This window comes from Triticum aestivum, chromosome 5D, assembly GCF_018294505.1.
Source record: "Triticum aestivum cultivar Chinese Spring chromosome 5D, IWGSC CS RefSeq v2.1, whole genome shotgun sequence".
Taxonomy (NCBI): Eukaryota; Viridiplantae; Streptophyta; class Magnoliopsida; order Poales; family Poaceae; genus Triticum; species Triticum aestivum.
In genome coordinates, this window is record NC_057808.1 from 533,752,290 (window position 1) to 533,775,023 (window position 22,734).

General features: G+C 53.4%; 1 protein-coding gene across 1 annotated transcript; it reads right to left on the bottom strand.

Annotated features, from left to right (window-relative positions):
* Positions 1-19,942: 19,942 nt before the first annotated feature.
* LOC123123564 (GEM-like protein 5) lies at positions 19,943-21,588 on the bottom strand. The gene is made up of 2 exons (XM_044544091.1): positions 20,829-21,588; positions 19,943-20,729 (listed from the first exon to the last, which is right to left on the bottom strand). The coding sequence occupies exons 1-2, from the start codon at positions 21,463-21,465 to the stop codon at positions 20,221-20,223; spliced, it is 1,146 nt and encodes a 381-aa protein (XP_044400026.1). The 5' UTR covers positions 21,466-21,588; the 3' UTR covers positions 19,943-20,220.
* Between the last annotated feature and the right edge of the window lie 1,146 nt (positions 21,589-22,734).

The following is a 22,734-nucleotide window of genomic DNA, read 5'->3' on the forward strand; positions in this document are numbered from 1 at the left end:
GCACATGCTATGCGGGCGAAATGATGATACCATGCCAAGTTCCAACATTTTCAGAGTTCATTTTGTAGTGATTTTCAATTTCACCGTCATTTAGCTCTCTAAACAAATCGGTAAATGACTGAAAAACAGCAAATGATGTCAGAACGTGTTGGAAATTGATGACGTCGCTTTGAATGATGCATACTGAACGCAAAAATAGGCTGGAGTTCAAATAAGTTTAAAAAACATTGAAGTGCCCGTGTAACAGATGAGTTCTCGTCCGAAACCCTGATACTCCGAAAGAGATTGTCCAGTTTGTACACGAGGTGCGTCCAGTTTTCGCCGTGACCCTCTCTACTCTTTTGCACATGCTATGCGGGCGAAATGATGATACCATGCCAAGTTCCAACATTTTCAGAGTTCATTTTGTAGTGATTTTCAATTTCACCGTCATTTAGCTCTCTAAACAAATCGGTAAATGACTGAAAAACAGCAAATGATGTCAGAACGTGTTGGAAATTGATGACGTCGCTTTGAATGATGCATACTGAACGCAAAAATAGGCTGGAGTTCAAATAAGTTTAAAAAACATTGAAGTGCCCGTGTAACAGATGAGTTCTCGTCCGAAACCCTGATACTCCGAAAGAGATTGTCCAGTTTGTACACGAGGTGCGTCCAGTTTTCGCCGTGACCCTCTCTACTCTTTTGCACATGCTATGCGGGCGAAATGATGATACCATGCCAAGTTCCAACATTTTCAGAGTTCATTTTGTAGTGATTTTCAATTTCACCGTCATTTAGCTCTCTAAACAAATCGGTAAATGACTGAAAAACAGCAAATGATGTCAGAACGTGTTGGAAATTGATGACGTCGCTTTGAATGATGCATACTGAACGCAAAAATAGGCTGGAGTTCAAATAAGTTTAAAAAACATTGAAGTGCCCGTGTAACAGATGAGTTCTCGTCCGAAACCCTGATACTCCGAAAGAGATTGTCCAGTTTGTACACGAGGTGCGTCCAGTTTTCGCCGTGACCCTCTCTACTCTTTTGCACATGCTATGCGGGCGAAATGATGATACCATGCCAAGTTCCAACATTTTCAGAGTTCATTTTGTAGTGATTTTCAATTTCACCGTCATTTAGCTCTCTAAACAAATCGGTAAATGACTGAAAAACAGCAAATGATGTCAGAACGTGTTGGAAATTGATGACGTCGCTTTGAATGATGCATACTGAACGCAAAAATAGGCTGGAGTTCAAATAAGTTTAAAAAACATTGAAGTGCCCGTGTAACAGATGAGTTCTCGTCCGAAACCCTGATACTCCGAAAGAGATTGTCCAGTTTGTACACGAGGTGCGTCCAGTTTTCGCCGTGACCCTCTCTACTCTTTTGCACATGCTATGCGGGCGAAATGATGATACCATGCCAAGTTCCAACATTTTCAGAGTTCATTTTGTAGTGATTTTCAATTTCACCGTCATTTAGCTCTCTAAACAAATCGGTAAATGACTGAAAAACAGCAAATGATGTCAGAACGTGTTGGAAATTGATGACGTCGCTTTGAATGATGCATACTGAACGCAAAAATAGGCTGGAGTTCAAATAAGTTTAAAAAACATTGAAGTGCCCGTGTAACAGATGAGTTCTCGTCCGAAACCCTGATACTCCGAAAGAGATTGTCCAGTTTGTACACGAGGTGCGTCCAGTTTTCGCCGTGACCCTCTCTACTCTTTTGCACATGCTATGCGGGCGAAATGATGATACCATGCCAAGTTCCAACATTTTCAGAGTTCATTTTGTAGTGATTTTCAATTTCACCGTCATTTAGCTCTCTAAACAAATCGGTAAATGACTGAAAAACAGCAAATGATGTCAGAACGTGTTGGAAATTGATGACGTCGCTTTGAATGATGCATACTGAACGCAAAAATAGGCTGGAGTTCAAATAAGTTTAAAAAACATTGAAGTGCCCGTGTAACAGATGAGTTCTCGTCCGAAACCCTGATACTCCGAAAGAGATTGTCCAGTTTGTACACGAGGTGCGTCCAGTTTTCGCCGTGACCCTCTCTACTCTTTTGCACATGCTATGCGGGCGAAATGATGATACCATGCCAAGTTCCAACATTTTCAGAGTTCATTTTGTAGTGATTTTCAATTTCACCGTCATTTAGCTCTCTAAACAAATCGGTAAATGACTGAAAAACAGCAAATGATGTCAGAACGTGTTGGAAATTGATGACGTCGCTTTGAATGATGCATACTGAACGCAAAAATAGGCTGGAGTTCAAATAAGTTTAAAAAACATTGAAGTGCCCGTGTAACAGATGAGTTCTCGTCCGAAACCCTGATACTCCGAAAGAGATTGTCCAGTTTGTACACGAGGTGCGTCCAGTTTTCGCCGTGACCCTCTCTACTCTTTTGCACATGCTATGCGGGCGAAATGATGATACCATGCCAAGTTCCAACATTTTCAGAGTTCATTTTGTAGTGATTTTCAATTTCACCGTCATTTAGCTCTCTAAACAAATCGGTAAATGACTGAAAAACAGCAAATGATGTCAGAACGTGTTGGAAATTGATGACGTCGCTTTGAATGATGCATACTGAACGCAAAAATAGGCTGGAGTTCAAATAAGTTTAAAAAACATTGAAGTGCCCGTGTAACAGATGAGTTCTCGTCCGAAACCCTGATACTCCGAAAGAGATTGTCCAGTTTGTACACGAGGTGCGTCCAGTTTTCGCCGTGACCCTCTCTACTCTTTTGCACATGCTATGCGGGCGAAATGATGATACCATGCCAAGTTCCAACATTTTCAGAGTTCATTTTGTAGTGATTTTCAATTTCACCGTCATTTAGCTCTCTAAACAAATCGGTAAATGACTGAAAAACAGCAAATGATGTCAGAACGTGTTGGAAATTGATGACGTCGCTTTGAATGATGCATACTGAACGCAAAAATAGGCTGGAGTTCAAATAAGTTTAAAAAACATTGAAGTGCCCGTGTAACAGATGAGTTCTCGTCCGAAACCCTGATACTCCGAAAGAGATTGTCCAGTTTGTACACGAGGTGCGTCCAGTTTTCGCCGTGACCCTCTCTACTCTTTTGCACATGCTATGCGGGCGAAATGATGATACCATGCCAAGTTCCAACATTTTCAGAGTTCATTTTGTAGTGATTTTCAATTTCACCGTCATTTAGCTCTCTAAACAAATCGGTAAATGACTGAAAAACAGCAAATGATGTCAGAACGTGTTGGAAATTGATGACGTCGCTTTGAATGATGCATACTGAACGCAAAAATAGGCTGGAGTTCAAATAAGTTTAAAAAACATTGAAGTGCCCGTGTAACAGATGAGTTCTCGTCCGAAACCCTGATACTCCGAAAGAGATTGTCCAGTTTGTACACGAGGTGCGTCCAGTTTTCGCCGTGACCCTCTCTACTCTTTTGCACATGCTATGCGGGCGAAATGATGATACCATGCCAAGTTCCAACATTTTCAGAGTTCATTTTGTAGTGATTTTCAATTTCACCGTCATTTAGCTCTCTAAACAAATCGGTAAATGACTGAAAAACAGCAAATGATGTCAGAACGTGTTGGAAATTGATGACGTCGCTTTGAATGATGCATACTGAACGCAAAAATAGGCTGGAGTTCAAATAAGTTTAAAAAACATTGAAGTGCCCGTGTAACAGATGAGTTCTCGTCCGAAACCCTGATACTCCGAAAGAGATTGTCCAGTTTGTACACGAGGTGCGTCCAGTTTTCGCCGTGACCCTCTCTACTCTTTTGCACATGCTATGCGGGCGAAATGATGATACCATGCCAAGTTCCAACATTTTCAGAGTTCATTTTGTAGTGATTTTCAATTTCACCGTCATTTAGCTCTCTAAACAAATCGGTAAATGACTGAAAAACAGCAAATGATGTCAGAACGTGTTGGAAATTGATGACGTCGCTTTGAATGATGCATACTGAACGCAAAAATAGGCTGGAGTTCAAATAAGTTTAAAAAACATTGAAGTGCCCGTGTAACAGATGAGTTCTCGTCCGAAACCCTGATACTCCGAAAGAGATTGTCCAGTTTGTACACGAGGTGCATCCAGCTTTCGCCTTGACCCTCTCTACTCTTCTGCACATGCTATGCGGGCGAAATGATGATACCATGCCAAGTTCCAACATTTTCAGAGTTCATTTTGTAGTGATTTTCAATTTCACCGTCATTTAGCTCTCTAAACAAATCGGTAAATGACTGAAAAACAGCAAATGATGTCAGAACGTGTTGGAAATTGATGACGTCGCTTTGAATGATGCATACTGAATGCAAAAATAGGCTAGAGTTCAAATGACTGAAAAACAGCAAATGATGTCAGAACGTGTTGGAAATTGATGACGTCGCTTTGAATGGTGTGTACGGAATGCAAAAAAGTCTGGAGTTGTAATAAGTTTAAAAAAATGAAGTGCCCATGTAACAGATGAGTTCTCGTCAGAAACCCTGATACTTCGAAAGAGATTGTCCAGTTTGTACATGAAGTGCGTCCAGTTTTTGCCGTAACACAAGAAGTCCGGAGTTGTAATAAGTTATTAAAGATAAAAAAGAGGCACAATGCTCGTTAATTAGCTTCAAGCCTTTCGGAATAGTGCAAACTGCACTGCACATAGCTCCGTGCAGTCTACACTATTCCTCAAGGCTTAAAGCTAAGCAACATGCAGATGAGCATTGCGCCTCTCCTTCATCGTCTCTGCACTCAGGGCTTATAAACCGCTCCTAGTGCCTCTCTTCGTGAGGTGGGACTAAGAAACAGCTTACTAAGAAACTATAGTACCGGTTCATGGCACGAACCGGTACTAAAGGTGCCCATGGGGCCCCAGCCTGACCACAGCCTGACGCAACATCATTAGTACCGGTTCGTGGCACGAACCGGTACAAAAGGTTGCTCACGAACCGGTACTAATGATTTCCACCCGCCTAGCCGTTGGAACCGGCACTAATGGACACATTAGTGCCGGCTCAAAATCAAACCGGCACTAATGTGCTTCACATTTGACCCTTTTTCTACTAGTGCCCGCGTCCTCTAATGCCCAATTAGCATAATCCATGTCAGCCTAGCCCTGTAAAACGCCCTTAAAATTCCCGTGTATGTAGCATTGCTCGGCTTGTCCCTCTCCAACTCACCTTGCTACTACATCCACCACTGCCGCTACTACACCATATAACAGGTCTGTTCTTCTTTTCTTCAGGCTAACAAGCAGGTATGATGCTCCCCGCCTGGGCTGCATCCTCATGCACGGCCCAACTTGGTAGACAGCCCAGCTAGTTTTCTCCCGTACGCTCTTACGCCGCCTGATTTCAGCCGACGTAGAACCAAGATCGTAATCACACGATGAGGAAATAATACGGAACTATTAGCAGCAGATCGATCTGGGCTTCGATCTAGCGACGATGAGGGGACCTGCTCGGCCGCCGGAATCAGCAGAGATGGTCCGGGAGGTCCTGCTCAAGCTGCCCACCACGGACGTGGCCCGGTGCCGCTGCGTCTGCAGGCTATGGCGCGGCGTCGTCGCCGAGCCCACTTTCAGCAGCCTCCACGCCGAGGCCGAGGCAAATGGCAACCACGTCTTCGCCGCGCCGGAGGCCCTGCTCGTCACGGAGACCCGGGAGCACGGCAGGCCCGAAGAGGCCAGCTTCTCCATCGTCTCTGCGTCGACGCCCGCGCACATGCCGCACCACATCACCATCCCTAGCGGCTACAGCCTCTCCAACGTCTGCAACGGTCTCGTCTGCTTCACGACCTGGTACGCAAGGCGCCGGCGTTCATCTGCAACCCCGTCACGGGTGAGACGACAACGCTTCCCACGCCCATGGAGGGACCGGGAGTCATGGTCAGCCATCACTTCGCCTTGGGGTTCAGCCCTTCCACCAAGGAGCACAAGTTGTTCCGGTTCTCCTCCTCTCGATCCAATTTCACCCTGGGGAACAAGATCGACCAGAGTGTGTGCACCTTAGGCGGCGGCGGCGGCGGGTGGCGTCAGCAATCGTACACTTCCGAGTCCCCCCTGATGCGCACCTTGCCGCCGGTGCTTGTTGATGGGAGTCTGTACCTGGTGACCAGCGGCCGTACATCCCTAGGACAACGTCGGAACCCTGACGAGATGTTGATGGTTCTGGGCAGGTATTCTTCTTTGGTGGAAATCCGATTTCGTGGACATCTCAGAAGCAAAAGTCCGTGGCGATCAGTTCGTGTGAAGCTGAATATGTGGCAGCTGCAGCAGCAACCTGCCAAGGGCTATGGCTGAGTCGTTTGCTTGCCGAGATGAAGGGAGAGGCATCCACCAAGTTCAGGCTGCTCGTGGACAACAAATCGGCGATCGCACTCGCAAAGAACCCCATCCACCATGACAGAACCAAGCACATAGATGTCAAGTTTCATTTCATACGTGAATGTGTGGAGGAAGGGGAGCTGGAGCTGAAACATGTCGGGACTGCTGATCAACTGGCGGATCTGCTGACAAAGGCGTTGGGTCGAGTGCGCCATGTGGAGCTGCGTCAGAGGCTGGGGGTCAGGGAAATCAGCAAGAATGATGGAGCTTAAGGGGGAGAATTGTTAGCCTAAGCTCCACCCGACTAGTGTAGATCTTTTCTGTTTCAAATAAGCAGCTGCATGGCCGTTGTGTTGGATGCATGCAGCATGTACGTAGGAGGGGGAGGAGTGCCTGCGAGCACGGTCATCCACTCCACGCTCTATCTGTTTTCTGTTAGGCCCGGTCAGTGTGGCGAGTTGAAGATTCGGACGTCGTGGGATGGCACGGCAGACTCGGATCTCAGCGGACTGGCCGGGCACGTAGCTAAGTAGGAGTTTCTTTGTATTCAGTTAGCGACATAATAGAGAAACAGAAAAGCTGGGAACTTGGTCCAGCGCAAAAACTCTCTTTCTCTCGTGAGTTCATCGTTCTCGCCTACTCTCTCTCTCTCTCTCTCTGATCGATCGCCTCGACAACGACAATTGGCATCAGAGCCCGGTGGTGTGTGATCCTCCGGTAGCCGGCGGTGTTTGATCCGCGTCAGCAATGTCGGGCGACGAAACGGACGGGAAGAACAAGAGCGGCGGCAAGCGGTCGCCGGGGACGCCTTCATCCAAGGCACCGCTCGTTCGCCTCACCGGCGACGGCAGCGGCGAGTACCGCGTGGTGGAGCGCGTCGTGCGAGAGGAGTCCGGGGCGTCGATGGTACTCACCCGCACCAACTACCAGGAGTGGGCACTTGTGATGCAGGTCAAGCTGCAAGTCGCCCGCGTTTGGACCGCGGTGATCGAAGACGACGCCGACGAGAACGACGACCGGCGCGCGCTGCAGATTATCCTCACCGGCGTCCCGCCGGAGCTGCTGCGTGTGCTGGCCGCGAAGGACACGGCGAAGATGGCATGGGAGACTATCAAGACGATGAGGATGGGGAGCGCGCGCGCCCGCGAGGCCAAGGCGCAGGTGCGCCGGCGAGAGTTCGAGGATCTCCGGTTCAAAGACGGGGAGTCCATCGAGGATTTCGGGTTGCGGCTCTCTGCCCTCGTCGCTGATCTCGAGCTCTACGGCGACCCCGTCACCGAGCACAAAGCCGTCCAGAAATTCCTTCGGGTGGTCCCGTGCCGTTACCGCCGATGGCGATGGCGATCGAGTCCCTTCTCGATCTGAAGGCCATGACGATCGAGGAGCTCGTCGGCCGTTTCTCTGCGTGCGAGGATCATTACGACCTCGACGACGGCGCGCAGCCTGCCGGACGTCTCTTGCTCACTCACGAGGAGTGGCTGGCCCGCGAGAAGGTGGGCGGCGGCGGTGGATCGTCGTCTGGCGGCGGCGGCAACACCGGCAAGAACAAGGGGTTCGCCAAGGCCAAGTCTCAAGGCGGTGGCAAGGGCGCGTGGGCGGGCACGGGCGCAGGCGGCTTGGGCGGATCTGGTGGCAAGAAAAAGAAAGGCAAGTGTCATCATTGTGGCATTCCAGGGCACTGGAAAAAGGAGTGCCGTACCTGGCTCCGTGAGCAGCAACAGAAGCCGGCGCTGGAACATGCAAACCTGGCGAAAGGCGGCGAAGACCACGACCAGGGACTCCTCATGGCCGTGGTGACCACCGTCGAGACCACGCCGCCCGCACCCCCACAGGAGGTATACCTCAACGAGGAGAAGGTTGTTCCTGTTACGGCGCCGGAGGGCGTCTGGTTTTTCGACACGGGGCGAGCAGCCACATGACCGGTGACCGCCAGGCGTTCGCATCCCTCGACGAAACCGTGCACGGCACGGTGAAGTTTGGCGACGGCTCTGTCGTGTCCATTAGAGGGCGCGGTACCGTCATCTTCCTCTGCAACAATGGTGATCAACGGGCGCTCACCGGAGTGTTTTTCATCCCAAGCCTGCGTAGCAACATCATCTCCGTGGGGCAGCTGGACGAGGCCGGCTGTAGCATCAACATTGAGCACGGTGTCATGGTGATTCGGGACCCTTCGCGGCGCATGATGGCACGTATCAAGAGGTCCGGCAGCCGGCTGTACACCGGCGTGCTCACCATCGACTCGCCGGCCTGCCTGCTGGCGCAGGGCGACGACGCATCCTGGAGGTGGCATGCTCGCATGGGGCATCTGCACTTTCGTGCGCTGAGGACCATGTCCTCGAAGCAACTCGTGCGCGGCATGCCCTACATCGACCGCGTGGAGGAGTACTGCGATGGCTGCTCGCTCGGGAAGCAGCATCGTGCGCCGTTTCCCCAAGCCACGGCATACCGCGCGGAACGCGCACTGGAGCTCGTACACACTGACTTGTGCGGGCCAATCTCTCCAGCAACACCTGGCGGGTAACAAGTATTTCCTCCTTGTTGTAGATGATTAGAGTCGTTACATGTGGCTTGAACTACTGAAATCAAAAGACGAGGCGCACGATCGCTTCAAGAAAGTTCAGGTGATGGCGGAAGCAGACGGCCGATGCAAGCTCCGTGCGTTCCGCTCGGATCGTGGCAGAGAGTTCAACTCACTGGAGTTCAAGGAGCACTGCGAGCGCCAAGGCATCAAACATTACACGACGGCGCCGTACTCACCGCAACAAAATGGCGTCGTCGAGAGGCGCAACCAGACGGTGGTCGAGATGGCGAGGTGTATGCTCAAGAGCATGGGCGTGCCGGCGTACTTCTGGGCGGAAGCCGTGAAGACAGCGGTGTATCTGCTCAATCGCGCTCCGACGAGGAGCCTGGAAGGTGTCACCCCGTACGAGGCATGGTACGGCCGTAAACCTAATGTGCAGCACTTGCGCACGTTCGGGTGCACGGTGCACGTGAAGAGGACAGGGCCGGGGATCACCAAACTGTCAGATCGCTCGACGCCGATGATCTTCGTCGGATATGAGGAGGGCTCCAAGGCGTATCGCGCATACGATCCAGTGACCAAGAAGGTACAGGTGACGCGCGATGTCGTGTTCGAGGAGGGCCGCCCGTGGTCCTGGCGCGCACCCGACGCGGCCGGGGACGCGCCCGCGGGCACCACCTTCACTGTGGTGTACACCACGAGCCACGGTGTTCATGAACTGGACACGGGCGCGGCCTCATCCCAAGTGCAGGCGCCAGGGGGAGCTACTCCTACTACACCGACCCCAGGAGTGACTTCCCCACTCGCAGCCACTCCGACGCCGAGCGCACACGGGACGACCCCAGCCGCAAACACGCCGACGTCGAGCGTGCACGGGAGCACGCGCGGGACGTGCACACCTGAGCCGAGCACGCCAGAATCGCCACGGCAAATTCGCTGGGCCACACCGCTCAGCCATGATGAGAATCGGCGCGACGTCGACACCGGCAACATCCGCTACAGACGCCTCTCCTGCGTTCTAGATGAAACCGAGGGAGATGCAGTGCGTGAGTCCATGGAGAGCTGTCTGCTCAGTGCAGAGGAGCCGACCACCATTGGTGAGGCGCTGGCGGATTGCGCATGGAAGGGCGCCATGGACGCGGAGATGGACTCCATCGCCGAGAACGCCACCTGGGAGCTGGCAGCACTCCCGCGCGGCCAGAAGGCGATCGGGCTCAAGTGGGTGTATAAGGTGAAACGAGACCCCGATGGCAACATCCTCAAGCACAAGGCACGGCTCGTTGCAAAGGGCTACGCACAGCGGGAAGGCATAGATTTTGAAGAGGTGTTCGCGCCCGTGGCCAGAATGGAGACTGTCCGTCTGTTCCTCGCACTGGCAGCGCGCTCTGGCTGGGAGGTGCATCATATGGACGTCAAATCGGCGTTTCTAAATGGTGATCTCGGGGAGGAGGTATATGTGTCGCAGCCCCCCAGGTACACGATTGTTGGCAAGGAGGATCAGGTGCTAAAGCTCAGCAAAGCACTCTACGGTTTGCGACAGGCGCCGAGGGCGTGGTACGCCAAGCTTGATGAGACCCTGAACACCCTTGGGTTTATCCGCAGCCCACTTGAACATGCAGTCTACCGCAGAGGAGATGCTCAGTCATACTTGCTGGTGGGCGTATATGTGGATGACCTGATCATCACGGGTACAGACAAGTCACACATCATCGAGTTCAAGAATCAAATGCAACGGCTGTTCAAGATGAGCGACCTCGGCCTGCTCAGTTACTATCTGGGAATCGAGGTGACTCAGTCAGAGGGATCAATCACGCTCTGTCAGCGTAGCTATACGGAGAAGATACTTGAGGTGGCCGGGATGACGGAGTGCAATGGGTGTCAGACCCCAATGGAGTGCAGGCTTAAGCTGAGGAAAGAAGACGATGCCAAGCTTGTTGATCCGTCTCTGTACCGCAGCGTTATCGGGAGTCTGAGGTACCTCATCCACACCAGGCCTGACATCACCTATCCAGTGGGAATCGTGAGCAGGTTCATGGAGAAGCCGACGCAGACACACTGGACAGCCGTCAAGCAGATACTCAGATACGTGCGGAGCACCCTGAGCTATGGTTGCTGCTACGCGCGAGGGGGAGCTGACGGACTAATCGGATACAGTGACAGTGACCACGCGGGCGATGTGAGTGATAGGAAGAGCACTTCTGGGCAGGTATTCTTCTTTGGTGGAAATCCGATTTCGTGGACATCTCAGAAGCAAAAGTCCGTGGCGATCAGTTCGTGTGAAGCTGAATATGTGGCAGCTGCAGCAGCAACCTGCCAAGGGCTATGGCTGAGTCGTTTGCTTGCCGAGATGAAGGGAGAGGCATCCACCAAGTTCAGGCTGCTCGTGGACAACAAATCGGCGATCGCACTCGCAAAGAACCCCATCCACCATGACAGAACCAAGCACATAGATGTCAAGTTTCATTTCATACGTGAATGTGTGGAGGAAGGGGAGCTGGAGCTGAAACATGTCGGGACTGCTGATCAACTGGCGGATCTGCTGACAAAGGCGTTGGGTCGAGTGCGCCATGTGGAGCTGCGTCAGAGGCTGGGGGTCAGGGAAATCAGCAAGAATGATGGAGCTTAAGGGGGAGAATTGTTAGCCTAAGCTCCACCCGACTAGTGTAGATCTTTTCTGTTTCAAATAAGCAGCTGCATGGCCGTTGTGTTGGATGCATGCAGCATGTACGTAGGAGGGGGAGGAGTGCCTGCGAGCACGGTCATCCACTCCACGCTCTATCTGTTTTCTGTTAGGCCCGGTCAGTGTGGCGAGTTGAAGATTCGGACGTCGTGGGATGGCACGGCAGACTCGGATCTCAGCGGACTGGCCGGGCACGTAGCTAAGTAGGAGTTTCTTTGTATTCAGTTAGCGACATAATAGAGAAACAGAAAAGCTGGGAACTTGGTCCAGCGCAAAAACTCTCTTTCTCTCGTGAGTTCATCGTTCTTGCCTACTCTCTCTCTCTCTCTCTCTCTGATCGATCGCCTCGACAACGACAATTGGCATCAGAGCCCGGTGGTGTGTGATCCTCCGGTGGCCGGCGGTGTTTGATCCGCGTCAGCGATGTCGGGCGACGAAACGGACGGGAAGAACAAGTGCGGCGGCAAGCGGTCGCTGGGGACGCCTTCATCCAAGGCACCGCTCGTTCGCCTCACCGGCGACGGCAGCGGCGAGTACCGCGTGGTGGAGCGCGTCGTGCGAGAGGAGTCCGGGGCGTCGATGGTACTCACCCGCACCAACTACCAGGAGTGGGCACTTGTGATGCAGGTCAAGCTGCAAGTCGCCCGCGTTTGGACCGCGGTGATCGAAGACGACGCCGACGAGAACGACGACCGGCGCGCGCTGCAGATTATCCTCACCGGCGTCCCGCCGGAGCTGCTGCGTGTGCTGGCCGCGAAGGACACGGCGAAGATGGCATGGGAGACTATCAAGACGATGAGGATGGGGAGCGCGCGCGCCCGCGAGGCCAAGGCGCAGGTGCGCCGGCGAGAGTTCGAGGATCTCCGGTTCAAAGACGGGGAGTCCATCGAGGATTTCGGGTTGCGGCTCTCTGCCCTCGTCGCTGATCTCGAGCTCTACGGCGACCCCGTCACCGAGCACAAAGCCGTCCAGAAATTCCTTCGGGTGGTCCCGCGCCGTTACCGCCGATGGCGATGGCGATCGAGTCCCTTCTCGATCTGAAGGCCATGACGATCGAGGAGCTCGTCGGCCGTTTCTCTGCGTGCGAGGATCATTACGACCTCGACGACGGCGCGCAGCCTGCCGGACGTCTCTTGCTCACTCACGAGGAGTGGCTGCCCCGCGAGAAGGTGGGCGGCGGCGGTGGATCGTCGTCTGGCGGCGGCGGCAACACCGGCAAGAACAAGGGGTTCGCCAAGGCCAAGTCTCAAGGCGGTGGCAAGGGCGCGTGGGCGGGCACGGGCGCAGGCGGCTTGGGCTGATCTGGTGGCAAGAAAAAGAAAGGCAAGTGTCATCATTGTGGCATTCCAGGGCACTGGAAAAAGGAGTGCCGTACCTGGCTCCGTGAGCAGCAACAGAAGCCGGCGCTGGAACATGCAAACCTGGCGAAAGGCGGCGAAGACCACGACCAGGGACTCCTCATGGCCGTGGTGACCACCGTCGAGACCACGCCGCCCGCACCCCCACAGGAGGTATACCTCAACGAGGAGAAGGTTGTTCCTGTTACGGCGCCGGAGGGCGTCTGGTTTTTCGACACGGGGCGAGCAGCCACATGACCGGTGACCGCCAGGCGTTCGCATCCCTCGACGAAACCGTGCACGGCACGGTGAAGTTTGGCGACGGCTCTGTCGTGTCCATTAGAGGGCGCGGTACCGTCATCTTCCTCTGCAACAATGGTGATCAACGGGCGCTCACCGGAGTGTTTTTCATCCCAAGCCTGCGTAGCAACATCATCTCCGTGGGGCAGCTGGACGAGGCCGGCTGCAGCATCAACATTGAGCACGGTGTCATGGTGATTCGGAACCCTTCGCGGCGCATGATGGCACGTATCAAGAGGTCTGGCAGCCGGCTGTACACCGGCGTGCTCACCATCGACTCGCCGGCCTGCCTGCTGGCGCAGGGCGACGACGCATCCTGGAGGTGGCATGCTCGCATGGGGCATCTGCACTTTCGTGCGCTGAGGACCATGTCCTCGAAGCAACTCGTGCGCGGCATGCCCTACATCGACCGCGTGGAGGAGTACTGCGATGGCTGCTCGCTCGGGAAGCAGCATCGTGCGCCGTTTCCCCAAGCCACGGCATACCGCGCGGAACGCGCACTGGAGCTCGTACACACTGACTTGTGCGGGCCAATCTCTCCAGCAACACCTGGCGGTAACAAGTATTTCCTCCTTGTTGTAGATGATTAGAGTCGTTACATGTGGCTTGAACTACTGAAATCAAAAGACGAGGCGCACGATCGCTTCAAGAAAGTTCAGGTGATGGCGGAAGCAGACGGCCGATGCAAGCTCCGTGCGTTCCGCTCGGATCGTGGCAGAGAGTTCAACTCACTGGAGTTCAAGGAGCACTGCGAGCGCCAAGGCATCAAACATTACACGACGGCGCCGTACTCACCGCAACAAAATGGCGTCGTCGAGAGGCGCAACCAGACGGTGGTCGAGATGGCGAGGTGTATGCTCAAGAGCATGGGCGTGCCGGCGTACTTCTGGGCGGAAGCCGTGAAGACAGCGGTGTATCTGCTCAATCGCGCTCCGACGAGGAGCCTGGAAGGTGTCACCCCGTACGAGGCGTGGCACGGCCGTAAACCTAATGTGCAGCACTTGCGCACGTTCGGGTGCACGGTGCACGTGAAGAGGACAGGGCCGGGGATCACCAAACTGTCAGATCGCTCGACGCCGATGATCTTCGTCGGATATGAGGAGGGCTCCAAGGCGTATCGCGCATACGATCCAGTGACCAAGAAGGTACAGGTGACGCGCGATGTCGTGTTCGAGGAGGGCCGCCCGTGGTCCTGGCGCGCACCCGACGCGGCCGGGGACGCGCCCGCGGGCACCACCTTCACTGTGGTGTACACCACGAGCCACGGTGTTCATGAACTGGACACGGGCGCGGCCTCATCCCAAGTGCAGGCGCCAGGGGGAGCTACTCCTACTACACCGACCCCAGGAGTGACTTCCCCACTCGCAGCCACTCCGACGCCGAGCGCACACGGGACGACCCCAGCCGCAAACACGCCGACGTCGAGCGTGCACGGGAGCACGCGCGGGACGTGCACACCTGAGCCGAGCACGCCAGAATCGCCACGGCAAATTCGCTGGGCCACACCGCTCAGCCATGATGAGAATCGGCGCGACGTCGACACCGGCAACATCCGCTACAGACGCCTCTCCTGCGTTCTAGATGAAACCGAGGGAGATGCAGTGCGTGAGTCCATGGAGAGCTGTCTGCTCAGTGCAGAGGAGCCGACCACCATTGGTGAGGCGCTGGCGGATTGCGCATGGAAGGGCGCCATGGACGCGGAGATGGACTCCATCGCCGAGAACGCCACCTGGGAGCTGGCAGCACTCCCGCGCGGCCAGAAGGCGATCGGGCTCAAGTGGGTGTATAAGGTGAAACGAGACCCCGATGGCAACATCCTCAAGCACAAGGCACGGCTCGTTGCAAAGGGCTACGCACAGCGGGAAGGCATAGATTTTGAAGAGGTGTTCGCGCCCGTGGCCAGAATGGAGACTGTCCGTCTGTTCCTCGCACTGGCAGCGCGCTCTGGCTGGGAGGTGCATCATATGGACGTCAAATCGGCGTTTCTAAATGGTGATCTCGCGGAGGAGGTATATGTGTCGCAGCCCCCCGGGTACACGATTGTTGGCAAGGAGGATCAGGTGCTAAAGCTCAGCAAAGCACTCTACGGTTTGCGACAGGCGCCGAGGGCGTGGTACGCCAAGCTTGATGAGACCCTGAACACCCTTGGGTTTATCCGCAGCCCACTTGAACATGCAGTCTACCGCAGAGGAGATGCTCAGTCATACTTGCTGGTGGGCGTATATGTGGATGACCTGATCATCACGGGTACAGACAAGTCACACATCATCGAGTTCAAGAATCAAATGCAACGGCTGTTCAAGATGAGCGACCTCGGCCTGCTCAGTTACTATCTGGGAATCGAGGTGACTCAGTCAGAAGGATCAATCACGCTCTGTCAGCGTAGCTATGCGGAGAAGATACTTGAGGTGGCCGGGATGACGGAGTGCAATGGGTGTCAGACCCCAATGGAGTGCAGGCTTAAGCTGAGGAAAGAAGACGATGCCAAGCTTGTTGATCCGTCTCTGTACCGCAGCGTTATCGGGAGTCTGAGGTACCTCATCCACACCAGGCCTGACATCACCTATCCAGTGGGAATCGTGAGCAGGTTCATGGAGAAGCCGACGCAGACACACTGGACAGCCGTCAAGCAGATACTCAGATACGTGCGGAGCACCCTGAGCTATGGTTGCTGCTACGCGCGAGGGGGAGCTGACGGACTAATCGGATACAGTGACAGTGACCACGCGGGCGATGTGAGTGATAGGAAGAGCACTTCTGGGCAGGTATTCTTCTTTGGTGGAAATCCGATTTCGTGGACATCTCAGAAGCAAAAGTCCGTGGCGATCAGTTCGTGTGAAGCTGAATATGTGGCAGCTGCAGCAGCAACCTGCCAAGGGCTATGGCTGAGTCGTTTGCTTGCCGAGATGAAGGGAGAGGCATCCACCAAGTTCAGGCTGCTCGTGGACAACAAATCGGCGATCGCACTCGCAAAGAACCCCATCCACCATGACAGAACCAAGCACATAGATGTCAAGTTTCATTTCATACGTGAATGTGTGGAGGAAGGGGAGCTGGAGCTGAAACATGTCGGGACTGCTGATCAACTGGCGGATCTGCTGACAAAGGCGTTGGGTCGAGTGCGCCATGTGGAGCTGCGTCAGAGGCTGGGGGTCAGGGAAATCAGCAAGAATGATGGAGCTTAAGGGGGAGAATTGTTAGCCTAAGCTCCACCCGACTAGTGTAGATCTTTTCTGTTTCAAATAAGCAGCTGCATGGCCGTTGTGTTGGATGCATGCAGCATGTACGTAGGAGGGGGAGGAGTGCCTGCGAGCACCATCATCCACTCCACGCTCTATCTGTTTTCTGTTAGGCCCGGTCAGTGTGGCGAGCTGAAGATTCGGACGTCGTGGGATGGCACGGCAGACTCGGATCTCAGCGGACTGGCCGGGCATGTAGCTAAGTAGGAGTTTCTTTGTATTCAGTTAGCGACATAATAGAGAAACAGAAAAGCTGGGAACTTGGTCCAGCGCAAAAACTCTCTTTCTCTCGTGAGTTCATCGTTCTCGCCTACTCTCTCTCTCTGATCGATCGCCTCAGACAACGACAGATGGTTGATGTTGCTACCGAGGCGCACCGCATGTGCCGTCTCCCGATCGAGGCCGAGGAGTTCCACTCAGCCTGCGATCCGCAGGTGAACGTCTTCGAAATGAGCGGGCGGCTGTGCCTCGCCGTGAAAAGTGGTCCCAAGTTCCAGTTCTGGGTCGTGTCACTGCCACCGCCGGACCAGTGGGTCGAGGGCGATGACAGCAAGCTGTGGTGGGATCTGCGCTACCGCTTCTACGACAATGACGCCTCTAGCGTCATCAGCAAGAAGAGTGCATGGTTCGACGATGGGACGATGTGCTTCAGACATGGAGACGCCTTGTTCACGCACGACACAAAAGGACGCTCGCTGAAGCCATCTCCGGAAGCTGATTGTCCTCAATGTGACCGGCGACTCCAGCTGCCGCCAACGCCCTCGAACTGCAAGTGGAACATTGTTGGGGGTTATCGCCCTAGCCTGCTCTCGCCTCTTACCTTGGCAGCGCCGCCATCGTCTTGCGACGGCGAAGAAGAAAGACAAGACTTCCACCATGCCATGTTCCTTGCAGTGCGACGAAACGAATGAAAACATCACGTATGTGCATGCAAGCATCAACACCTCTCTCAGGGCATGGTCGAACTCACTCGTCATAACATTCCTAGTTGCAGTTTATTTTCTTGAGAAACTAGCTTTCTTTTTGGCATGTTTTTTAGCCGTTCTTTATTTAGGTATAAAGCCTTCATGGCTGGTTCTAGCAGGTTATGTTATATGTACATTGGGTGCAACGGTAGCACCGATTGCTCCGATGCACCAGATACAAATCATTGAAAAATACAAAGTTCTATGAGGATGTAAGTGCAATACATATGTATTATCATGGTATAAAATATTAGACCCAATTAAATTCAAAATGAAATACATATCTAGAAGAAGAAAAAGGACAAATCACAACATATTCCGAATTTGCATCTGAAATTTTATGGTATGGTAGATTCTTGTGTGTTTCTTTCGTCGATTCTTGTTACTAGTACTACAACCTATTATCTACTTTTCAGATCCAACATTTGCAGATATGATATTTTTACACCGGGTGCACTGGTACCATCAAAATGATTGGGTGCACTGGATACTTCTCCGTATCTTCCTCTGGGTATGGCACCTGCAATGGAGAACCTCTGAATATATCAAGAGGCGGTGAGAAAATACCACATGTACACTCACTACACACATTAGCTCTTGAAACTATTGACAAAGAGAGCTTCCCTTCGATTTCATTTAATAGAAACCACCAGTTTACAACTAAGCTTTTGCATATTTCAGGTTGTAGTATACAATGTAGATTGATGATGTCAAGTTGTTCACACAAGAGGTTGTGGTATTTTTACACAAGCAAATTTATTAGTGTAGAAAATTTAAAGATGAAGTAGAAATGAAATGCACTTATATTTGTTAGCCTCAGTTATATATAAGCTTTTATCCCCTTTTCTCTATTACATTAGGCAGAAGGTGTACAATCTTTATGCAATGCTCCTCGTCTTGTTGGACACGAATGGCGTTCCACGACCCTACCTTGTCTTTTTTTTGGGAAAAAATATCGAATCTATTATAAAGATTTACTGGAAGTACAAAACACCTCAAATATAATAAAAATTACATCGGGGTTCTTGGAACACCAAACGACCATTGCCGCCACTAGAACAAGCTGCCGACGCACCGCTGTCATCGCTCCCATGCCGGAGCCGGCCTGACCTTGTCGATGACAACCGAAAAGTCTTCATGCACGTGTCCCTAAGGACCAGCGCCCCGGAGTCGTATTCGTCGCCATTGAATCCTTAAATTGATCTGAGGAACCTGACACCAAATATCGCCGTTGCGTACGGACGACGGGAAATCCTAACCTCACCACCACAAGGAGCTGGCACGAATCTACGCCAGAGATCCGTCTAATCCGTCCCAACGAACGAACTAGAGGAGGATCGGAGCCCGGGAGACTGACTCGAAGAAGAACCGCCGCCATCCGTCCAAAAACGCCGCCCCTGCGAGGATTGAAACCCTACCTATCTACTAGCCGAATCCGAGGCACCAGAAATCTCCTCCGCGTCACCGGCCGCCGGAGGCTCGCCTGTGAAGATCAAGGGAAGGAAGGCTTTCCCTAGTCGCATTACGAGAGGGAAAAGAAAACATTTTCTTCATAGCAAACAACGAACATTGTGCTAGTTAAACCTAACAACATAACTTAACTACTTTACCGAGGAATACATAAGAATTGAACAGAACATCTATGTCCGTTCACGGCCATACTTCACATGCAAAACATTTATATATCAAATTGCAAGTAGACTCCCACTTTAATGTTTTTTCTTTGAAAAGGCCTAAGACCATATATTAAGATCCACATATCCTCACGAACACATTCTTATAGAAAAATAAAATTACAATCAAAGTCTTGAAGATGTTGAAGTCTTCTTCCTACACATCCATCGGTAACACGCCGTGTGTATAGATCGATGCTGCTTCTGGGCCAAATTTTTTTAGCCCAAAAGATTGTAGAAGCAGTGGCCAGGAAGTCGTTGATACCGATCAAAACAACGGCCTGTAAAAGAAGAACGTTAACAAAGGCCACTCGGAACGTTAACAAAGGCCACTCGAAAGACCATGAGAGCCGGTCGAACTTAGGCGGATCCACTGAAAGTCTAAACCGATTAATCCCAAAAGACTTGTCGGAGACACATTTCCACACACCCTCCAGCAATGAAAAGTTCAGCAATAAAATAGGAATAATGTGAGGAAAGCATTATTCTACATCAGGACAGCGTCGTAGCCACACAGTCCCAAACCGAACCCGAAGGCTCCTTAAAAGAAAATTCGAGACAAATAGCCCATGCCTCTACACGCTATGTCTGAATCTGACGTACTCATGCCTCTACACGCCATGTCCAAATCTGAGGTCGAACTCATCACCATCCAGGCCGATGCACCAACTTCTCTGGTTGCCTAGCCAGGTTGGGCCGCCGTTGAAGATCGTCGTGTTGGATTCCTTCGGCTGCCGCCAGCGAGCACCACCTGACGCCCGGCGTCACCAACACCGAGCACACGTAAAGAGACATACCCACCACCCTTGTGGGTGCGTTTTGTGATCCCCCCTCGATAGTTTTCAAGCCCATGAGATAGATCGGCAAGTCATAAGTACTGTGGATTATCAATCACAGGTGTCATGTTAGAAACCTGACAGCATAGAATGGGTAACTAGCAAACATTCTCAAATTTCAAATACATTGTCCAACTCCGAAGAACACAAATATACATCGGGCAAGAGGTGGAGAACAATATTTTTGAACGGAATTAAGAAGATGACGCTAAATTTCGACAAAAGCGTATAGACAACAGTACATAACCACACGAAAATCCACTACACACGAGAGCACTCACTAAACAGATCCGCCCGAAAAACAGAGCACACACACGGCGATAAAAAAGCAGAGCCGCGGATACTGACGCGACGGCAGTCAGCCAATCACTCGTAGGTGGGTGTTGGTGCCGGCGCCGGCGCCGCGGCGGGAGCGGCGCCGTGGTGCTGCGACGACGAGACTGCCCCGCCCAGGTGGCGCACGGCCTTGTCGTAGCTGACGAAGCCCATGAACCAGAAGTCGTGCGAGTCGACGGTGACGATGTGGATGTACTTCTCCGGCGGGCTCTCCTTGGCCGTGACGGGCTCGACGGCGGCGAGCTTGGCCAGCGGGATCATGATCTTGTAGTAGCTCCAGGCGGTCTGGCCCGACGGCGCGGTGAAGGAGAGCGGGCGGTCGCTGCAGAAGGCGACGTTCATGTTGGTGAGGTATAGCGTGCCGGCGACGGGCCCCGTGGCCGTGGACAGGTAGCAGGCGAAGGTCTTCTTCACGTGCTCGTCGGGGCCGGAGGCGAAGGTCTGCTTGTACAGCTTCTCGAAGCCGCCCCCCGTGATGGCCTTGGCGCCCAGGCTCAGCTTCCCCATCGCCGCGTCCGACATGGACGGCGCCGTCTTGACTGCAAGAACAATTAGGAAAACGGTCGGTGTGAGCAGAGCAGAAGCAGAGTGTCATCGTGATGAAGAACGTGAGGGAGGTTGGATTGGTTTGTGCTTACGGTTGAGCCAGATGTTGGAGGAGAGCTCCTCGGCCTTGCGGCTCCAGACGTTGAAGAAGTCGAGGATGTGCTCCATGGGGCTGTCCTTGGTCTCCGTGTCCGTCCGCCGGGCCGACGCCGCCGGCGCCTGCTCAGGCCCCCCCATGATGACGTACGGCGGCAGCTCCTGGTCGCCGCGCGAGGCCGTCCACTGCGCCGCCTGCTGGTTCTCGGGGTGCGCCCCCGGGGCCGCCGGCGGGCCCATCTGCCGCGTGCCCCATTTCGCCGACTCGGCGTCCGCGGGCGGTGCCGGGGCGGCGTCCTTGCCGTCCACGGATTGCTGCGTAAGGGGGGAGGACGAGGGCGGCGTCGCTCCCGTGCCCGGCTGTGGGGCGGCGTACTTGCCCTCCATCTCCATGGCCTGCTGCGTCTGGGGGGAGGACGGGTGCGGCGGCGCTCTCGGCTGTGGCGCGGTGGCGTCCAGGCCGTCCATGGCGTGTTCCATGGAGGGATAGGAGACCTGCGATCCCGGCTGTGGCGCGGCCGCGTCCTTGCCGTCCATGGCGTGCTCTGTCGGGGGGTAGGAGTGCGGCGGCGCCCCGGCCTCGGCCTGTGGCGCGGGGGCGGTGGGCGGTGTGGTGTAGCCCTTGCCGTCCATGGCTGCTAGCTGGTGGTGCTGGTGTGCGGGGCAGGGGAAGCGTGGGCACGGGGAGCAGGGAGGTGGTTGGATTTGGTTTGGAACCGAAAGTGTGAGACGATTGACTCTGATGGTGTTGAGGTGGACAGAGGCGGGGCAGGTTCTTATAGGCCGGGCGGTGGCATGTCGGCCGGGGAGACGAGGGGCGCCACGAAGCTGCGTGTCGTCTGCTTCATGAGCAAGGACGTTCCAGCTCTGGCATGGTAGGCCGAAGCCTTCGGGAAGCGGGAATACGTGGAGGACGGAGGCTTAGCCGCGGCGACAACGTGGCCTCAGCCCAGTTAGAATCTTCCGAGGGAAACGACTTTCCTCACTGAAATATCTCGATCCTGACATGGACATTGGATAGAGCAAAGCACGACAGGTGTGCGCTGAGATCATGCCGCTGCTGAGCTGGCTGGAGCCATGAGCTTTTCGATTTTATATTTATTTAAAGGTATCTTTTCAAATTTGATTTGTCTTTTTTGAAAGGATTTGTTTTCGTCTTCTCATTTTTTAAGGGGAAAAAAAGAAATCTGCCCCTATGTGTCGACAGCGGCCGACTAGCGAGCCGCTCTTGGTGACAGCCGCGGGTGGGTGCTAGAGATTTTCTTTTCCTTTTTTGCGACGACACGCGCACGGATAGCAGGGGATCGGTGATGCGGCGCACAACTCTGACGTCATTGAGCCTTCCAAAAAAACTCTGACATCATTGAGTTGGGGTTGGCCTTTTTTTTATTTAACATAGGACAGACGCAAGCGCTAATGCATACGCGCATACACTCACTCATATGAACGCACACACGCACACCTTGTCCCTATAAGCACATTCGAGAGACTGAGCCGGCATGTCATCTTGAGATTTACAAAGTCATCGTAGGCGCCTCGTCGTCGACAGGAACGTCTCCTCTCATCGAAGGCGCATCGCTGGAAATGCTAAAATAAATTCAGAAATAATACAAGCACCACTTGAACCATGGTGGGTTAGGGATACCACCGTCCCTCTGGCCATGCAATCACATGTTGGTTCGCGAAAACAAACCCTCGATACCAAACATTAAGGAGCCCAAGCTCTAAGAGCGTCTACAGCCGGCGCCCTAAACCGGTGGACGGATAGCCTGATCACTTACCGGTCATTAAGAAAAGACCCAGACGGGTGCCTCAAACGGGTCTCAAACACCCAGACTAACCGGCACCCCTCATATCCAGCCTAAATCTAGGGCGGATATGGGACGCCCAGGCGCATCCACC

Coding starts and splice junctions, on each gene's coding strand:
- LOC123123564 (XM_044544091.1), bottom strand. CDS start 21,465: ATGGACGGCAAGGGCTACACCACACCGCCCACCGCCCCCGCGCCACAG. Junction 20,730..20,828: donor CTCCAACATCTGGCTCAACC/GTAAGCACAAAC, acceptor TTGTTCTTGCAG/TCAAGACGGCGCCGTCCATG.